The sequence below is a fragment of the Phyllobates terribilis genome, unplaced genomic scaffold (genome assembly GCF_046119375.1).
Source record: "Phyllobates terribilis strain yellow unplaced genomic scaffold, ASM4611937v1 Scaffold_12__6_contigs__length_324123572, whole genome shotgun sequence".
NCBI lineage: Eukaryota > Metazoa > Chordata > Amphibia > Anura > Dendrobatidae > Phyllobates > Phyllobates terribilis.
The window spans coordinates 144,475,696-144,498,248 of NW_027362772.1; the positions used below are offsets into that span (position 1 = coordinate 144,475,696).

The 22,553-nt window shown below is 39.2% G+C and overlaps 1 protein-coding gene across 2 annotated transcripts in view; it reads right to left on the reverse strand.

Moving 5' to 3' along the window:
• Positions 1-22,553, reverse strand: part of LOC141172290 (BAR/IMD domain-containing adapter protein 2-like) — a 200,227-nt gene that overhangs the window by 16,064 nt on the left and 161,610 nt on the right. For both annotated transcript variants that reach the window (XM_073656318.1, XM_073656317.1), the window contains one exon: positions 21,461-21,662. In XM_073656318.1, the coding sequence (XP_073512419.1) occupies positions 21,461-21,662 (202 nt within the window). The remainder of the gene's footprint in view (positions 1-21,460; positions 21,663-22,553) is intronic.

Genomic DNA, 22,553 nt, shown 5'->3' on the forward strand with positions numbered 1-22,553 from the left:
CTGTGACATCACTGTGTGTTTATCCTTGTACTGTGACATCACTGCGTGTATTTTCCCTGTACTTTGACATCACTGTGTTTATTATCTCAGTACTGTGACATCACTGTGTTTATTTTCCCTGTACTGTGATGTCACTGTGTCTATTATCTCTGTACTCTGACATCACTGTGTGTATTATCCCTGTACTGTGACATCACAGGGTGTATTATCCCTGTACTTTGACATCACTGTGTACATTATACCTGTACTGTGACATCACTGTGTGTTTATCCTTGTACTGTGACATCACTGCGTGTATTTTCCCTGTACTTTGACATCACTGTGTTTATTATCTCAGTACTGTGACATCACTGTGTTTATTTTCCCTGTACTGTGACGTCACTGTGTCTATTATCTCTGTACTCTGACATCACTGTGTGTATTATCCCTGCACTGTGACATCATTGTGTTTATTACCCCTGTATTGTGACATCACTGTGTCTATTATCTCTGTACTGTGACATCACAATGTTTATTATCCCTGTACTGTGACATCAATGTGTGTATTATCCCTGTACTGTGACAGCACTGTGTTTATTATTCCTGTACTCTGACATCACTGTGATAATTTTCCATATATTATGACATCACTGTGTCTATTATTCCTGTACTGTGACATCACTGTGTGTATTATCCCTGTACTGTGAAATCATTGTGTCTATTATCTCTGTACTGTGACATCACAATGTTTATTATCCCTGTACTGTGACATCAATGTGTGTATTATCCCTGTACTGTGACAGCACTGTGTTTATTATCCCTGTATTGTGACATCACTGTGTGTATTATACCTGTACTGTGACATCACTGTGCCTATTATCTCTGTACTGTGACATCACTGTGATTATTATCCCTGTACTGTGACATCACTGTGTGTATTAGCCCTGTCTTGTGACATGACTGTGTACATTATACTTGTACTGTGAAATCACAGTGTGTTTATCCCTTACTGTGACATCACTGTGTGTATTATCCCTGTACTGTGCCATCACTGTGTGTTTACCCCTGTACTGTGACATCACTGTATGTATTATCCCTGTACTGTGACATTAATGTGTGTATTATACCTGTACTGTGACATCACTGGGTGTTTATCCCTGTACTTTGACATCACTGTGTGTATTATCCCTGTACTGTGACATCACTGTGTGTATTATCCATGTACTGTGACATCACTGTGTTTATTATCTCTGTACTCTGATATCACTGTGTGTATTATCACTGTACTGTGATATCACTGTATTTATTATCTCTGTACTGTGACATCACTGTGCGTATTTTCCATGTACTGTGACATCACTGTGTTTATTATCTCTGTACTCTGATATCACTGCATGTATTATCCATGTACTGTGATATCACTGTATTTATTATCACTGTACTGTGACATCACTGTGTGTATTTTCCATGTACTGTGACATCACTGTGTGTATTATCCATGTACTGTGACATCACTGTGTTTATCATCCCTGTACTCTGATATCACTGTGTTTATTATCCCTGTACTGTGATATCACTGTGTGTATTATCCCTGTACTGAGACATCATTGTGTTTATTATCTCTGTACTGTGACATCATGGTTTATTATCTCTGTAATGTGACATCACTGTGTTTATTATCCCAGTACTGTGACATTACTGTGTTTGTTATCCCTGTGCTGTGACATCACTGTGTGTATTATCCCTGTACTGTGACAGCACTGTGTGTAATATCCCTATACTGTGACATCACTGTGTGTATTATCCCTGTACTGTGACATCACTGTGTGTATTATCCTTGTACTGTGACACCACTGTGTATATTATCCCTGTAATGTTACATCACTGTGTGTATTATCCCTGTACTGTGACATCACTGTGTTTGTTATTCCTGTACTGTGACATCACTGTGTGTATTATCCCTGTACTGTGACATCACTGTGTGTAATATCCCTGTACTGTGACATCACTGTGTGTATTATCCCTGTACTGTGACATCACTGTGAGTATTATCCTTGTACTGTGACACCACTGCATATATTATCCCTGTACTGTTACATCACTGTGTTTATTATCCCTGTACTGTGACATGACTGTTTGTATTATCCCTGTACTGTGACATCACTGTGTTTATCATCCCTGTACTGTGACATCACTGTGTGTATTATCCCTGTACTGTGACATGACTGTGTATTATCCCTGTACTGTGACATCACTGTGTGTATTATCCCTGTACTGTGACATGACTGTGCTTATTATCCCTGTACTGTGACATCACTGTGTGTATTATCCCTGTACTGTGACATGACTGTGTTTATTAAACCTGTACAGTGACATCACTGTGTGTATTATCCCTGTACTGTGGCATCACTGCATTTGTTATTCCTGTACTGTGACATCACTGTGTGTATTATCGCTGTACTGTGACATCACTGTGTCTATTATCTCTGTACTGTGACATCACTGTGTTTATAATCCCTGTAATGTGACATCGCTGTGTGTATTATCCCTGTACTGTGAAATCACTGTTTATTATCCCTGTACTGTGACAACATTGTGTGTATTATTCCTGTACTGTGACATCACTGTGTGTATTATCCCTGTACTGTGAAATCACTGTTTATTATCCCTGTACTGTGACAACATTGTGTGTATTATCCCTGTACTGTGACATCACTGTGTTTATTATCCCTGTACTGTGACATCACTGTGTGTATTATCCCTGTACTGTGACACCACTGTGTGTATTAACCCTGTATTGTGACATCACAGTGTGCATTGTCCCTGTACTGTGATATCACTGTGTGTATTATCCCTGTACTGTGACATCACTGCGTGTTTATCCCTGTACTGTGACATCACTGTGTGCATTATCTATCTACTGTGACATCACTGTGTAGATTATACCTGTACTGTGACATCACTGTGTGTTTATCCCTGTACTGTGACATCACTGTGTCTATTATTCATGTACTGTGTTATCACTGTGTGTATTACCCCTGTACTGTGACATCACTGCGTGTATTATCCATGTACTGTGACATCACTGTGTTTATTATTTATGTACTCTGACATCACTGTGTTTATTATCCCTGTACTGTGACATCACTGTGTTTATTATCTCTGTACTGTGACATAACTGTGTGTATTATCCCTGCACTGTGATATCACTGTGTCTATTATTTCTGTACTTTGACATCACTGTGTTTATTATCCCTGTACTGTGACATCACTGCATGTATTGTCTCAGTTCTGTGACATCACTGTTTATTATCCCTGTACTGTGACATCACTGTGTGTATTATTCCTGTACTGTGACATCACTGTGTTTATTATCGCTGTACTGTGACATCACTTTGTGTATTATCCCTGTACTGTGATATCACTGTGTATTATTCCTGTACTGTGACATCACTCTGTGTATTATACCTGTACTTTGACATCACTGTGTTTATTATCCCTGTACTGTGACATGACTGTGTGTATTATCCCTGTACGTTGACATCACTGTGTTTATAATCCCTGTACTGTGACATCACTGTGTGTATTATCCCTTTACTGTGACATCACTGTGTTTATTATCCCTGTACTGTGACATCACTGTGTTTATTATCCCTGTACTGTGACATCACTGCATGTATCATCCATGTACTGTGATATCACTGTGTGTATTATCTCTGAACTGTGACATCACTGTGTTTATTATCTTTGTACGCTGGCGTCGCTGAGTGTATTATTCCTGTACTGTGACATCACTGTGTTTATTATCCCTGTACTGTGACATCACTGTGTGTATTATCCCTGTACTGTGACATCACTGTGTCTATTATCCATGCACTGTGACATCACTGTGTGTATTGTCCATGTACTGTGACACCACTGTGTTTATCTCTGCAGTCTGACATCACTGTGTATTATCCCTATTCTGTGACATCACTGCGTGTATTATCCATGTACTGTGACATCACTGTATGTACTATCCCTGTTCTGTGACATCACTGTATTTATTATCTCAGCTTTGTGACATCACTCTGTTTATAATCCCTGTACTGTGTCATCACTGTGTCTATTATCCATGCACTGTGACATCACTGTGTGTATTATCCATGTACTGTGACACCACTGTGTTTATTATCTCTGTAGTCTGACATCACTGTGTATTATCCCTGTTCTGTGACATCACTGTGTGTATTATCCCTGTACTGTGACATCACTGTGTTTATTATCCCTGTACTGTGACATCACTGTGTGTATTATCCCTGTACTGTGACATCACTGTGTCTATTATTCATGTACTGTGTTATCACTGTGTGTATTATCCCTGTTCTGTGACATCACTGCGTGTATTATCCATGTAATGTGACATCACTGTGCGTATTATATCTTTACTGTGACATCACTGTATTTATTATCTCTGTACTGTGACATTACTGTGTTTTTTATCCCTGTACTGTGACATCACTGTGTATTATGCCTGTTCTGTGACATCACTGCGTGTATTATCCATGTACTGTGACATCACTGTGTGTATTATCCCTGTACTGTGACATCACTGTGTTTATTATCCCTGTACTGTGACATCACTGTGTGTATTATCCCTGTACTGTGACATCACTGTGTCTATTATTCATGTACTGTGTTATCACTGTGTGTATTATCCCTGTTCTGTGACATCACTGCGTGTATTATTCATGTACTGTGACATCACTGTGTGTATTATATCTTTACTGTGACATCACTGTATTTATTATCTCTGTACTGTGACATCACTGTGTTTTTTATCCCTGTACTGTGACATCACTGTGTATTATGCCTGTTCTGTGACATCACTGCGTGTATTATCCATGTACTGTGACATCACTGTGTGTATTATTCCTGTACTGTGACATCAATGTGTTTATTATCCCTGTTCTGTGACATCACTGTGTGTATTATCCCTGTACTGTGACATCACTGTGTCTATTATTCATGCACTGTGATATCACTGTGTGTATTATCCCTGTTCTGTGACATCACTGCGTGTATTATCCATGTACAGTGACATCACTGTGTGTATTATGCCTTTACTGTGACATCACTGTATTTATTATCTCTGTACTGTGACATCACTGTTTTTTATCCCTGTACTGTGACATCACTGTGTATTGTGCCTGTTCTGTGACATCACTGCGTGTATTATCCCTGTACTGTGACATCACTGTGTGTATTATCCCTGTACTGTGACATCACTGTGTTTATCATGTCTGTACTGTGACATCACTGTGTTTATTATCCCTGTACTGTGAAATCACTGTGTGTATTATCCCTGTACTGTGACATCACTGTGTTTATTATCCCTGTACTGTGACATCACTGTGTTTATTATCCCTGTACTGTGACATCACTGCATGTATCATCCATGTACTGTGATATCGCTGTGTGTATTATCTCTGAACTGTGACATCACTGTGTTTATTATCTTTGTACGCTGGCGTCGCTGAGTGTATTATTCCTGTACTGTGACATCACTGTGTTTATTATCCCTGTACTGTGACATCACTGTGTGTATTATCCCTGTACTGTGACATCACTGTGTCTATTATCCATGCACTGTGACATCACTGTGTGTATTGTCCATGTACTGTGACACCACTGTGTTTATCTCTGCAGTCTGACATCACTGTGTATTATCCCTGTTCTGTGACATCACTGCGTGTATTATCCATGTACTGTGACATCACTGTGTGTACTATCCCTGTTCTGTGACATCACTGTATTTATTATCTCAGCTTTGTGACATCACTCTGTTTATAATCCCTGTACTGTGACATCACTGTGTGTATTATCCCTGTACTGTGTCATCACTGTGTCTATTATCCATGCACTGTGACATCACTGTGTGTATTATCCATGTACTGTGACACCACTGTGTTTATTATCTCTGTAGTCTGACATCACTGTGTATTATCCCTGTTCTGTGACATCACTGTGTGTATTATCCCTGTACTGTGACATCACTGTGTTTATTATCCCTGTACTGTGACATCACTGTGTGTATTATCCCTGTACTGTGACATCACTGTGTCTATTATTCATGTACTGTGTTATCACTGTGTGTATTATCCCTGTTCTGTGACATCACTGCGTGTATTATTCATGTACTGTGACATCACTGTGTGTATTATATCTTTACTGTGACATCACTGTATTTATTATCTCTGTACTGTGACATCACTGTGTTTTTTATCCCTGTACTGTGACATCACTGTGTATTATGCCTGTTCTGTGACATCACTGCGTGTATTATCCATGTACTGTGACATCACTGTGTGTATTATTCCTGTACTGTGACATCAATGTGTTTATTATCCCTGTACTGTGACATCACTGTGTGTATTATCCCTGTACTGTGACATCACTGTGTCTATTATTCATGCACTGTGATATCACTGTGTGTATTATCCCTGTTCTGTGACATCACTGCGTGTATTATCCATGTACAGTGACATCACTGTGTGTATTATGCCTTTACTGTGACATCACTGTATTTATTATCTCTGTACTGTGACATCACTGTTTTTTATCCCTGTACTGTGACATCACTGTGTATTGTGCCTGTTCTGTGACATCACTGTGTGTATTATCCCTGTACTGTGACATCACTGTGTGTATTATCCCTGTACTGTGACATCACTGTGTTTATCATGTCTGTACTGTGACATCACTGTGTTTATTATCCCTGTACTGTGAAATCACTGTGTGTATTATCCCTGTACTGTGACATCACTGTGTTTATTATCCCTGTACTGTGACATGACTGTGTGTATTATCCCTGTACTGTGACATCACTGTGTTTATCATCCCTGTACTGTGACATCACTGTGTGTATTATCCCATTACTGTGACATCACGGTGTTTATTATCCCTGTGCTGTGACATCACTGTGTGTATTATCCCTGTCCTGTGACATCACTGTGTGTATTATCCCTGTACTGTGACATCACTGTGTTTATTATCCCTGTACTGTCACATCACTGTGTGTATTATCCCTGTACTGTGACATGACTGTTTATTATCCCTGTACTGTCACATCACTGTGTACATTATCCCTGTACTCTGACATCACTGTGTGTTTATCCCTGTACTGTAACATCACTGTGTGTATTATCCCTGTACTGTGACATCACTCTGTGTATTATCTAAGTACTGTGGCATCACTGCATTTATTATTCCTGTACTGTGACATCACTGTGTGTATTATCCCTGTACTGTGACATCACTGTTTATTATCCCTGAACTGTGACATCACTGTGTGTATTATCCCTGTACTGTGATATCACTGTGTTTATTTTCCCTACACTGTGATATTACTCTGTTTATTATCCCTGTACTGTGACATCACTGTTTGTATTATCCCTGTAATGTGACACTACTGTGTGTATTAACCCTGTATTTTGGCAACACTGTGTGTATTATCCCTGTACTGTGACATCACTGTGTGTGTTATCCGACATCACTGTGTTTATTATTTCTGTACTGTGACATCACTGTGTTTATTATTCCTGTACTGTGACATCACTGTATATTATCCCTGTGCTGTGACATCACTGTGTGGATTATCCCTGTACTGTGACATCAATGTGTGTATTATCCCTGTACTGTGACATCACTGTGTATTATCCATGTACTGTGACATCACTGTGTGTATTATCCATGTACTGTGACATCACTGTATTTATAATCTCTGCACTCTGACGTCACTGTATTATCCCTGTACTGTGACATCACTGTGTCTATTATTCATGTACTGTGATATCACTGTGTGTACTATCCCTGTTCTGTGACATCACTGCGTGTATTATCCATGTACTGTGACATCACTGTTTGTATTATCCCTGTACTGTGACATCACTGTATTTATTTTCTCTATACTGTGACATCACTGTGTTTATTATCCCTGTACTGTGACATCACTGTGTGTATTATCCCTGTTCTGTGACATCACTGTGTGTATTATCCATGTACTGTGAAATCACTGTGTGTATTATCCCTGTACTGTGACATCACTGTGTGTATTATTCCTGTACTGTGACATCACTGTGTGTATTATCCCTGTACTGTGACATCACTGTGTTTATTATCCCTGTACTGTGACATGACTGTGTGTATTATCCCTGTACTGTCACATCACTGTGTGTATTATCCCTGTACTGTGACATGACTGTTTATTATCCCTGTACTGTCACATCACTGTGTACATTATCCCTGTACTGTGACATCACTGTGTGTTTATACCTGTACTGTAACATCACTGTGTGTATTATCCCTGTACTGTGACATCACTGCATTTATTATTCCTGTACTGTGACATCACTGTGTGTATTATCCCTGTACTCTGACATCACTGTTTACTATCCCTGTACTGTGACATCACTGTGTATATTATCCCTGTACTGTGACATCACTGTTTATTATCCCTGAACTGTGACATCACTGTGTGTATTATCCCTGTACTGTGATATCACTGTGTTTATTTTCCCTACACTGTGATATTACTCTGTTTATTATCCCTGTACTGTGACATCACTGTTTGTATTATCCCTGTAATGTGACACTACTGTGTGTATTAACCCTGTATTTTGGCAACACTGTGTGTATTATCCCTGTACTGTGACATCACTGTGTGTGTTATCCGACATCACTGTGTTTATTATTCCTGTACTGTGACATCACTGTGTTTATTATTCCTGTACTGTGACATCACTGTATATTATCCCTGTGCTGTGACATCACTGTGTGGATTATCCCTGTACTGTGACATCAATGTGTGTATTATCCCTGTACTGTGACATCACAGTGTGTGTTATCCCTGTACTATGACATCACTGTGTTTATTATTCCTATACTGTGACATCACTGTGTTTATTATTCCTGTACTGTGACATCACTGTATATTATCCCTGTACTGTGACATCACTGTGTGGATTATCCCTGTACTGTGACATCAATGTGTGTATTATCCCTGTACTGTGACATCACTGTGTATTATCCATGTACTGTGACATCACTGTGTGTATTATCCATGTACTGTGACATCACTGTATTTATTATCTCTGCACTCTGACGTCACTGTATTATCCCTGTACTGTGACATCACTGAGTCTATTATTCATGTACTGTGATATCACTGTGTGTATTATCCCTGTTCTGTGACATCACTGCGTGTATTATCCATGTACTGTGACATCACTGTTTGTATTATCCCTGTACTGTGACATCACTGTATTTATTTTCTCTATACTGTGACATCACTGTGTTTATTATCCCTGTACTGTGACATCACTGTGTGTATTATCCCTGTTCTGTGACATCACTGTGTGTATTATCCATGTACTGTGAAATCACTGTGTGTATTATCCCTGCACTGTGACATCACTGTGTGTATTATTCCTGTACTGTGACATCACTGTGTGTATTATCCCTGTACTGTGACATCACTGTGTTTATTATCCCTGTACTGTGACATGACTGTGTGTATTATCCCTGTACTGTGACATCACTGTGTTTATTATCCCTGTACTGTGACATTACTGTGTGTATTATCCCTGTACTGTGACATCATTGTGTTTATTATCCCTGTAGTGTGACATCACTGTGTGTATTATCCCTGTACTGTGACATCACTGTGTTTATTATCCCTCTACTGTGACATCACTGTGTGTATTATCCATGTACTGTGACATCACTGTGTGTATTATCCCTGTACTGTGATATCACTGTTTATTATCCCTGTACTGTGACATCACTGTGTGTATTATCCTTGTACTATGACATCACTGTGTTTATTATCCCTGTACTGTGACATCACTGTGTGTATTATCTCTGTATTGTGACATCACTGAGTGTATTTTCCATGTACTGTGACATCACTGTGTGTATTATCCCTGTACTGTGACATCACTTTGTATTATCCCTGTATTGTGACATCACTGTGTGTATTATCCCTGTAATGTGACATCACTGTGTGTATTATCCGTGAACTGTAACATCAGTGTGTTCATTATCCCTGTACTGTTACATCACTGTTTGTATTATCCCTGTACTGTGACATCACTGTGTGTATTATCCCTGTACTGTGACATCACTGTGTTTATTATCCCTATACTGTGACATCACTGTGTTTATTATTCCTGTACTGTGACATCACAGTGTGTATTATCCCTGTACTGTGACATAACTGTGTATAATCCATGTACTGTGACATCACTGTTTATTATCCCTGTACTGTGACATCACTGTGTGTATTATCTCTGCACTGTGACATCACTGTGTACTATCTCTGTACTGTGACATCACTGTGTGTATTACCCTGTACTGTGACATCACTGTGTGTATTATCCCTGTACTGTGACATCACTGTGTGTATTATCTCTATTCTGTGACATCACTGTGCTTTTATCCCTGTACTGTGACATCACAGTTTGTATTATCTCTGTACTGTGACATCACTGTGTGTATTATTCCTGTACTGTGACATCACTGTGTTTATTATCCCTGTACTGTGACATCACTGTGTGTATTATCCCTGTACTGTGACATCACTGTATTTATTATCCCTGTACTGTGACATCACTGTGTCTGTTATCTCTGTACTGTGACATCGCTGTGTGTATTATCCCTGTACTGTGACATCACTGTGTGTATTATCCCTGTACTGTAACATCACTGTGTTTATTATCCCTGTACTGTGACATCACTGTGTGTATTTTCCCTGTACTGTGACATCACTGTGTTTATTATTCCTGTACTGTGACATCACTGTGTTTATTATTCCTGTACTGTGACATCACTGTATATTATCCCTGTACTGTGACATCACTGTGTATTTTCCATGTACTGTGACATCACTGTGTGTATTATCCCTGTACTGTGACATCACTGTGTTTATTATCCCTGTACTGTGACATCACTGTGTGTATTATCCCTGTACTGTGACATCACTGTGTGTATTATCCCTGTACTGTGACATCACTGTGTTTATTATCTCTGTACAGTAACATCACTGTGTTTATTATCCCTGTACTGTGACATCACTGTGTTTATTATCCCTGTACTGTGACATCACAGTATGTATTATCCCTGTACTGTGACATCACTGTGTTTATTATTCCTGTACTGTGATATCACTTTGTTTATTATTCCTGTACTGTGACATCACTGTATATTATCCCTGTACTGTGACATCATTGTGTATTATCCATGTACTGTGACATCACTGTGTGTATTATCCCTGTACTGTGACATCACTGTGTTTACTATCTCTGTACTGTGACATCACTGTGTGTATTGTCCCTGTACTGTGACATCTCTGTGTTTATTATCCCTGTACTGTGACATCACTGTGTTTATTTTTCCTGTACTGTGACATCACTGTGTTTATTATCCCTGTATTGTGACATCACTGTGTGTATTATTCCTGTACTGTGACATCACTGTGTTTATCATTACTGTACTGTGACATCACTGTGTATATTATCCCTGTACTGTGACATCACTGTGTTTATTATCTCTGTACTGTAAAATCACTGTGTTTATTATTCCTGTACTGTGACATCACTGTGTTTATTATCCCTGTACTGTGACATCACTTTGTGTATTATCCCTGTACTGTGACATCACTGTGTTTATCATTACTGTACTGTGACATCACTTTGTGTATTATCCCTGTACTGTGACATCACTGTGTTTATTATCCCTGTACTGTGACATCACTGTGTGTATTATCCCTGTACTGTAACATCACTGTGTTTATTATCCCTGTACTGTGACATCACTGTGAATATTATCCCTGTACTGTGACATCACTGTGTTTATTATTCCTGTACTGTGACATCACTGTGTGTATTATCCCTGTACTGTGACATCACTTTGTGTATTATCCCTATACTGTGACATCACTGTGTTTATTATCCCTGTACTGTGACATCTCTGTGTGTATTATCCCTGTACTGTGACATCTCTGTTTTTATTATTCCTGTACTGTGACATCACTATGTGTATTATCCCTGCACTGTGACATCACTGTGTTTATTATCCCTGTACTGTGACATTACTGTATTTATTATCTCAGCTTTGTGACATCACTGAGTTTACTATCCCTGTACTGTGACATCACTGTGTGTATTATCCCTGTACTGTGACATCACAGTGTTTATTATCCCTGTACTGTGACATCACTGTGTGTATTATCCCTGTACTGTGACATCACTGTGTCTATTATTCATGTACTGTGTTATCACTGTGTGTATTATCCCTGTTCTGTGACATCACTGCGTGTATTATCCATGTACTGTGACATCACTGTGTGTATTATCCCTTTACTGTGACATCACTGTATTTATTATCTCTGTACTGTGACATCACTGTGTTTTTTATCCCTGTACTGTGACATCACTATGTATTATGCCTGTTCTGTGACATCACTGCGTGTATTATCCATGTACTGTGACATCACTGTGTGTATTATTCCTGTACTGTGACATCACTGTGTTTATTATCCCTGTACTGTGACATCACTGTGTGTATTATCCCTGTACTGTGACATCACTGTGTCTATTATTTATGTACTGTGATATCAATGTGTGTATTATCCCTGTTCTGTGACATCACTACGTGTATTATTCATGTACTGTGACATCACTGTGTGTATTATCCCTTTACTGTGACATCACTGTATTTATTATCTCTGTACTGTGACATCACTGTTTTTTATCCCTGTACTGTGACATCACTGTGTATTATGCCTGTTCTGTGACATCACTGCGTGTATTATCCATGTACTGTGACATCACTGTGTGTATTATCCCTGTACTGTGACATCACTGTGTTAATTATGTCTGTACTGTGACATCACTGTGTTTATTATCCCTGTACTGTGAAATCACTGTGTGTATTATCCCTGTACATTGACATCACTGTGTTTATTATCCCTGTACTGTGACATGACTGTGTGTATTATCCCTGTACTGTGACATCACTGTGTTTATCATCCCTGTACTGTGACATCACTGTGTGTATTATCCCATTACTGTGACATCACTGTGTTTATTATCCCTGTGCTGTGACATCACTGTGTGTATTATCCCTGTCCTGTGACATCACTGTGTGTATTATCCCTGTACTGTGACATCACTGTGTTTATTATCCCTGTACTGTCACATCACTGTGTGTATTATCCCTGTACTGTGACATGACTGTTTATTATCCCTGTACTGTCACATCACTGAGTACATTATCCCTGTACTGTGACATCACTGTGTGTTTATCCCTGTACTGTAACATCACTGTGTGTATTATCCCTGTACTGTGACATCACTCTGTGTATTATCTAAGTACTGTGGCATCACTGCATTTATTATTCCTGTACTGTGACATCACTGAGTGTATTATCCCTGTACTCTGACATCACTGTTTACTATCCCTGTACTGTGACATCACTGTGTATATTATCCCTGTACTGTGACATCACTGTTTATTATCCCTGAACTGTGACATCACTGTGTGTATTATCCCTGTACTGTGATATCACTGTGTTTATTTTCCCTGCACTGTGACATCACTGTTTGTATTATCCCTGTAATGTGACACTACTGTGTGTATTAACCCTGTATTTTGACAACAGTGTGTGTATTATCCCTGTACTGTGACATCACTGTGTGTGTTATCCCTGTACTATGACATCACTGTGTTTATTATTCCTGTACTGTGACATCACTGTATATTATCCCTGTACTGTGACATCACTGTGTGGATTATCCCTGTACTGTAACATCAATGTGTGTATTATCCCAGTACTGTGACATCACTATGTATTATCCATGTACTGTGACATCACTGTGTGTATTATCCATGTACTGTGACATCACTGTATTTATTATCTCTGCACTCTGACGTCACTGTATTATCCCTGTACTGTGACATCACTGTATTTATTTTCTCTATACTGTGACATCACTGTGTTTATTATCCCTGTACTGTGACATCACTGTGTGTATTATCCCTGTTCTGTGACATCACTGTGTGTATTATCCATGTACTGTGAAATCACTGTGTGTATTATCCCTGTACTGTGACATCACTGTGTGTATTATTCCTGTACTGTGACATCACTGTGTGTATTATCCCTGTACTGTGAGATCACTGTGTTTATTATCCCTGTACTGTGACATGACTGTGTGTATTATCCCTGTACTGTGACATCACTGTGTTTATTATCCCTGTACTGTGACATTACTGTGTGTATTATCCCTGTACTGTGACATCATTGTGTTTATTATCCCTGTAGTGTGACATCACTGTGTGTATTATCCCTGTTCTGTGACATCACTGTGTGTATTATCCATGTACTGTGAAATCACTGTGTGTATTATCCCTGTACTGTGACATCACTGTGTGTATTATTCCTGTACTGTGACATCACTGTGTGTATTATCCCTGTACTGTGACATCACTGTGTTTATTATCCCTGTACTGTGACATGACTGTGTGTATTATCCCTGTACTGTGACATCACTGTGTTTATTATCCCTGTACTGTGACATTACTGTGTGTATTATCCCTGTACTGTGACATCATTGTGTTTATTATCCCTGTAGTGTGACATCACTGTGTGTATTATCCCTGTACTGTGACATCACTTTGTTTATTATCCCTCTACTGTGACATCACTGTGTGTATTATCCATGTACTGTGACATCACTGTGTGTATTATCCCTGTACTGTGATATCACTGTTTATTATCCCTGTACTGTGACATCACTGTGTGTATTATCCCTGTACTAAGACATCACTGTGTTTATTATCCCTGTACTGTGACATCACTGTGTGTATTATCTCTGTATTGTGACATCACTGAGTGTATTTTCCATGTACTGTGACATCACTGTGTGTATTATCCCTGTACTGTGACATCACTTTGTATTATCCCTGTATTGTGACATCATGGTGTGTATTATCCCTGTAATGTGACATCACTGTGTGTATTATCCGTGAACTGTAACATCAGTGTGTTCATTATCCCTGTACTGTTACATCACTGTTTGCATTATCCCTGTACTGTGACATCACTGTGTGTATTATCCCAGTACTGTGACATCACTCTGTTTATTATCCCTATACTGTGACATCACTGTGTTTATTATTCCTGTACTGTGACATCACAGTGTGTATTATCCCTGTACTGTGACATAACTGTGTAAAATCCATGTACTGTGACATCACTGTTTATTATCCCTGTACTGTGACATCACTGTGTGTATTATCTCTGCACTGTGACATCACTGTGTACTATCTCTGTACTGTGACATCACTGTGTGTATTACCCTGTACTGTGACATCACTGTGTGTATTATCCCTGTACTGTGACATCACTGTGTGTATTATCTCTATACTGTGACATCACTGTGTTTGTATCCCTGTACTGTGACATCACTGTTTGTATTATCTCTGTACTGTGACATCACTGTGTGTATTATTCCTGTACTGTGACATCACTGTGTTTATTATCCCTATACTGTGACATCACTGTGTGTATTATCCCTGTACTGTGACATCACTGTATTTATTATCCCTGTACTGTGACATCACTGTGTCTGTTATCTCTGTACTGTGACATCGCTGTGTATTATCCTTGTACTGTGACATCACTGTGTGTATTATCCCTGTATTGTAACATCACTGTGTTTATTATCCCTGTACTGTGACATCACTGTGTGTATTTTCCCTGTACTGTGACATCACTGTGTTTATTATTCCTGTACTGTGACATCACTGTGTTTATTATTCCTGTACTGTGACATCACTGTATATTATCCCTGTACTGTGACATCACTGTGTATTTTCCATGTACTGTGACATCACTGTGTGTATTATCCCTGTACTGTGATATCACTGTGTTTATTATCTCTGTACTGTGAGATCACTGTGTGTATTGTCCCTGTACTGTGACATCACTGTGTTTATTATCCCTGTACTGTGACATCACTGTGTGTATTATCCCTGTACTGTGACATCACTGTGTTTATTATCCCTGCACTGTGACATCACTGTGTGTATTATCCCTGTACTGTGACATCACTGCGTTTATTATCCCTGTACTGTCACATCACTGTGTCTATTATCCCTGTACTGTGACATCACTGTGTGTTTATCCCTGTACTGTAACATCACTGTGTACATTATCCCTGTACTGTGACATCACTGTGTGTTTATCCCTGTACTGTGACATCACTGTGTATATTATCCCTGTACTGTGACATCACTGTTTATTATCCCTGAACTGTGACATCACTGTGTGTATTATCCCTGTACTGTGATATCACTGTGTTTATTTTCCCTGCACTGTGATATTACTCTGTTTATTATCCCTGTACTGTGACATCACTGTATTTATTATCCCTGTACTGTGACATCACTGTGTCTGTTATCTCTGTACTGTGACATCGCTGTGTATTATCCTTGTACTGTGACATCACTGTGTGTATTATCCCTGTATTGTAACATCACTGTGTTTATTATCCCTGTACTGTGACATCACTGTGTGTATTTTCCCTGTACTGTGACATCACTGTGTTTATTATTCCTGTACTGTGACATCACTGTGTTTATTATTCCTGTACTGTGACATCACTGTATATTATCCCTGTACTGTGACATCACTGTGTATTTTCCATGTACTGTGACATCACTGTGTGTATTATCCCTGTACTGTGATATCACTGTGTTTATTATCTCTGTACTGTGAGATCACTGTGTGTATTGTCCCTGTACTGTGACATCACTGTGTTTATTATCCCTGTACTGTGACATCACTGTGTGTATTATCCCTGTACTGTGACATCACTGTGTTTATTATCCCTGTACTGTGACATCACTGTGTGTATTATCCCTGTACTGTGACATCACTGCGTTTATTATCCCTGTACTGTCACATCACTGTGTCTATTATCCCTGTACTGTGACATCACTGTGTGTTTATCCCTGTACTGTAACATCACTGTGTACATTATCCCTGTACTGTGACATCACTGTGTGTTTATCCCTGTACTGTGACATCACTGTGTATATTATCCCTGTACTGTGACATCACTGTTTATTATCCCTGAACTGTGACATCACTGTGTGTATTATCCCTGTACTGTGATATCACTGTGTTTATTTTCCCTGCACTGTGATATTACTCTGTTTATTATCCCTGTACTGTGACATCACTGTTTGTATTATCCCTGTAATGTGACACTACTGTGTGAATTAACCTTGTATTTTAACAACACTGTGTGTATTATCCCTGTACTGTGACATCACTGTGTGTGTTATCCCTGTACTATGACATCACTGTGTTCATTATTCCTGTACTGTGACATCACTGTGTTTATTATTTCTGTACTGTGACATCACTGTATATTATCCATGTACTGTGACATCACTGTGTGGATTATCCCTGTACTGTGACATCAATGTGTGTATTATCCCTGTACTGTGACATCACTGTGTATTATCCATGTACTGTGACATCACTGTGTGTATTATCCATGTACTGTGACATCACTGTATTTATTATCTCTGCACTCTGACGTCACTGTATTATCCCTGTACTGTGACATCACTGTGTCTATTATTCATGTACTGTGATATCACTGTGTGTATTATCCCTGTTCTGTGACATCACTGCGTGTATTATCCATGTACTGTGACATCACTGTTTGTATTATCCCTGTACTGTGACATCACTGTATTTATTTTCTCTATACTGTGACATCACTGTGTTTATTATCCCTGTACTTTGACATCACTGTGTGTATTATCCCTGTTCTGTGACATCACTGTGTGTATTATCCATGTACTGTGAAATCACTGTGTGTATTATCCCTGTACTGTGACATCACTGTGTGTATTATTCCTGTACTGTGACATCACTGTGTGTATTATCCCTGTACTGTGACATCACTGTGTTTATTATCCCTGTACTGTGACATGACTGTGTGTATTATCCCTGTACTGTGACATCACTGTGTTTATTATCCCTGTACTGTGACATTACTGTGTGTATTATCCCTGTACTTTGACATCATTGTGTTTATTATCCCTGTAGTGTGACATCACTGTGTGTATTATCCCTGTACTGTGACATCACTGTGTTTATTATCCCTCTACTGTGACATCACTGTGTGTATTATCCATGTACTGTGACGTCACTGTGTGTATTATCCCTGTACTGTGATATCACTGTTTATTATCCCTGTACTGTGACATCACTGTGTGTATTATCCCTGTACTAAGACATCACTGTGTTTATTATCCCTGTGCTGTGACATCACTGTGTGTATTATCTCTGCATTGTGACATCACTGAGTGTATTTTCCATGTACTGTGACGTCACTGTGTGTATTATCCCTGTACTGTGACATCACTTTGTATTATCCCTGTATTGTGACATCACTGAGTGTATTATGCCAGTAATGTGACATCACTGTGTGTATTATCCGTGAACTGTAACATCAGTGTGTTCATTATCTCTGTACTGTTACATCACTGTTTGCATTATCCCTGTACTATGACATCACTGTGTGTATTATCCCTGTACTGTGACATCACTGTGTTTATTATCCCTATACTGTGACATCACTGTGTTTATTATTCCTGTACTGTGACATCACAGTGTGTATTATCCCTGTACTGTGACATAACTGTGTATAATCCATGTACTGTGACATCACTGTTTATTATCCCTGTACTGTGACATCACTGTGTGTATTATCTCTGCACTGTGACGTCACTGTGTACTATCTCTATACTGTGACATCACTGTGTGTATTACCTTGTACTGTGACATCACTGTGTGTATTATCCCTGTACTGTGACATCACTGTGTGTATTATCCGTGAACTGTAACATCAGTGTGTTCATTATCTCTGTACTGTTACATCACTGTATTTATTATCCCTGTACTGTGACATCACTGTGTCTGTTATCTCTGTACTGTGACATCGCTGTGTATTATCCCTGTACTGTGACATCACTGTGTGTATTATCCCTGTACTGTAACATCACTGTATATTATCCCTGTACTGTGACATCACTGTGTATTTTCCATGTACTGTGACATCACTGTGTGTATTATCCCTGTACTGTGACATCACTGTGTTTATTATCTCTGTACTGTGAGATCACTGTGTGTATTGTCCGTCTACTGTGACATCACTGTGTTTATTATCCCTGTACTGTGAGATCACTGTGTGTATTATCCCTGTACTATGACATCACTGTGTTTATTATCCCTGTACTGTGACATCACTGTGTGTATTATCCCTGTACTGTGACATCACTGTGTGTATTATCCCTGTACTGTGACATCACTGTGTTTATTATCTCTGTACTGTAACATCACTGTTTTTTATTATCCCTGTACTGTGACATCACTGTGTTTATTATCCCTGTACTGTGACATCACAGTATGTATTATCCCTGTACTGTGACATCACTGTGTTTATTATTCCTGTACTGTGACATCACTTTGTTTATTATTCCTGTACTGTGACATCACTGTATATTATCCCTGTACTGTGACATCACTGTGTATTATCCATGTACTGTGACATCACTGTGTGTATTATCCCTGTACTGTGACATCACTGTGTTTATTATCTCTGTACTGTGACATCACTGTGTGTATTGTCCCTGTACTGTGACATCTCTGTGTTTATTATCCCTGTACTGTGACATCACTGTGTTTATTATTCCTGTACTGTGACATCACTGTGTTTATTATCCCTGTATTGTGACATCACTGTGTGTATTATCCCTGTACTGTGACATCACTGTGTTTATCATTACTGTACTGTGACATCACTGTGTGTATTATCCCTGTACTGTGACATCACTGTGTTTATTATCTCTGTACTGTAACATCACTGTGTTTATTATCCCTGTACTGTGACATCACTGTGTTTATTATTCCTGTACTGTGACATCACTGTGTTTATTATCCCTGTACTGTGACATCACTTTGTGTATTATCCCTGTACTGTGACATCACTGTGTTTATTATCCCTCTACTGTGACATCACTGTGTGTATTATCCCTGTACTGTAACATCACTGTGTTTATTATCCCTGTACTGTGACATCACTGTGTGTATTATCCCTGTACTGTGACATCACTGTGTTTATTATTCCTGTACTGTGACATCACTGTGAGTATTATCCCTGTACTGTGACATCACTTTTTGTATTATCCCTGTACTGTGACATCACTGTGTTTATTATCCCTGTACTGTGACATCTTTGTGTGTATTATCCCTGTACTGTGACATCACTGTGTGTATTATCCCTGTACTGTAACATCACTGTGTTTATTATCCCTGTACTGTGACATCACTGTGTGTATTATCCCTGTACTGTGACATCACTGTGTTTATTATTCCTGTACTGTGACATCACTGTGTGTATTATCCCTGTACTGTGACATCACTTTGTGTATTATCCCTGTACTGTGACATCACTGTGTTTATTATCCCTCTACTGTGACATCACTGTGTGTATTATCCCTGTACTGTAACATCACTGTGTTTATTATCCCTGTACTGTGACATCACTGTGTGTATTATCCCTGTACTGTAACATCACTGTGTTTATTATTCCTGTACTGTGACATCACTGTGTGTATTATCCCTGTACTGTGACATCACTGTGTTTATTATTCCTGTACTGTGACATCACTGTGTGTATTATCCCTGTACTGTGACATCACTTTTTGTATTATCCCTGTACTGTAACATCACTGTGTTTATTATCCCTGTACTGTGACATCACTGTGTGTATTATCCCTGTACTGTGACATCACTGTGTTTATTATTCCTGTACTGTGACATCACTGTGTGTATTATCCCTGTACTGTGACATCACTTTTTGTATTATCCCTGTACTGTGACATCACTGTGTGTATTATCCCTGTACTGTGACATCTCTGTTTATTATTCCTGCACTGTGACATCACTGTGTGTATTATCCCTGCACTGTGACATCACTGTGTTTATTATCCCTGTACTGTGACATCACTGTGTTTATTATCCCTGCACTGTGACATCTCTGTGTGTATTATCCCTGTACTGTGACATCACTGTGTTTATTATTCTTGTACTGTGACATCACAGTGTGTATTATCCCTGTACTGTGACATCACTGTGTGCATTATCCCTGTACTGTGACATCACTGTGTTTATTATCTGTGGTGCAATATTATGCGTTTTACCTCCTAAAACTCCCATTTATTCCATTATACTGCACTTCACTGCAAATTATGAATATTCATGTCTTATAACAACACAAAACTCCAGGTCGGGAGCAAATCTTTCCTGCTGCACAGAAATCCAAATTCTATACTGAATCTACTTCTATGAACAACTTACATTTTGGTGGATTCATTCTCTCCGTAGTGCCAGCCATCTCTGGCCTCTGGAACCAACAAAAGGATAATGTCACCTTCCTGGAAATTAAGCAAAGTACTGTTCTCCCCCGCCGTGTGAGAAAAGACAGCCTGGACTCTGCGTCGTTCCACTCGGGGAGGTAACACAGACAGAGGGCTGATTCGAGGTAGGGTCTTATTTTCAACTACATGGGAGAATAAAGAAGATTCTTTCAAATTCAATTCCATTGGTGAAATTTTCCACAACTGATTCAAAGTTATACTCCTCAACAGTGAAATTACAACACCAAGAAGGAAAGGTAATAGCATTGGAGAAATCACAGAATGCATAGACTTGTTAATGATATCTATATGATGAAAAAACGGAAACAACATTTTTAAAAGAACTCGATACAGGCACTTTCACACCTTGGCTGCTATCAATGACGTCATTAATGGTTGGCTAAGGTATGTTCAGCCACGCTAAATGGAATGAGTGCACAAATCATCAAGATCCGCTGCCGGCAGCTCTCTTTGCTATTTCCTAACTATGAAGTCTCAGATGTGATCTATGGGAGACAAGTCTGGAGATGCTGCAGGCCATGGTAGCACTTTTAGGCAATGCATCCTTCTCATAGTAGCATAATCAACATACGGCCTGGTGTTGTCATGCTGAAAATCGGCTTCTAGGACACTATGGAGAAATGGCCGCACCACTGGTTCCACTATTGACCCATTCTGTACTGCAAGTGAAGTTAGACATCACATACCAAGCCTAAGGCATGAAACATTGTCAGCACATACCATCAGAAGTCAATTGCATGATATTGGGCTACCATGGTGCACAGCAAGATGGCGGGAATTAAGGTCTATCCTCTAAAGCAATGGGGCACAATTTTGTCTTGGACGCAATGATAGCAAATTGGACTGGAGACCACGTGCACAATGCCATGAATGACGAGGCTTTCATGAGGGAATGTGACACCCCCCCCCGGGATTATTGTGTGGGCTGGCATAATGCACTGTAGCTGGACCCCTCTAGTCTTTAATTCTGATACACTAACAGCTTGGTATTCATTGATTTGATTATGGAGCCA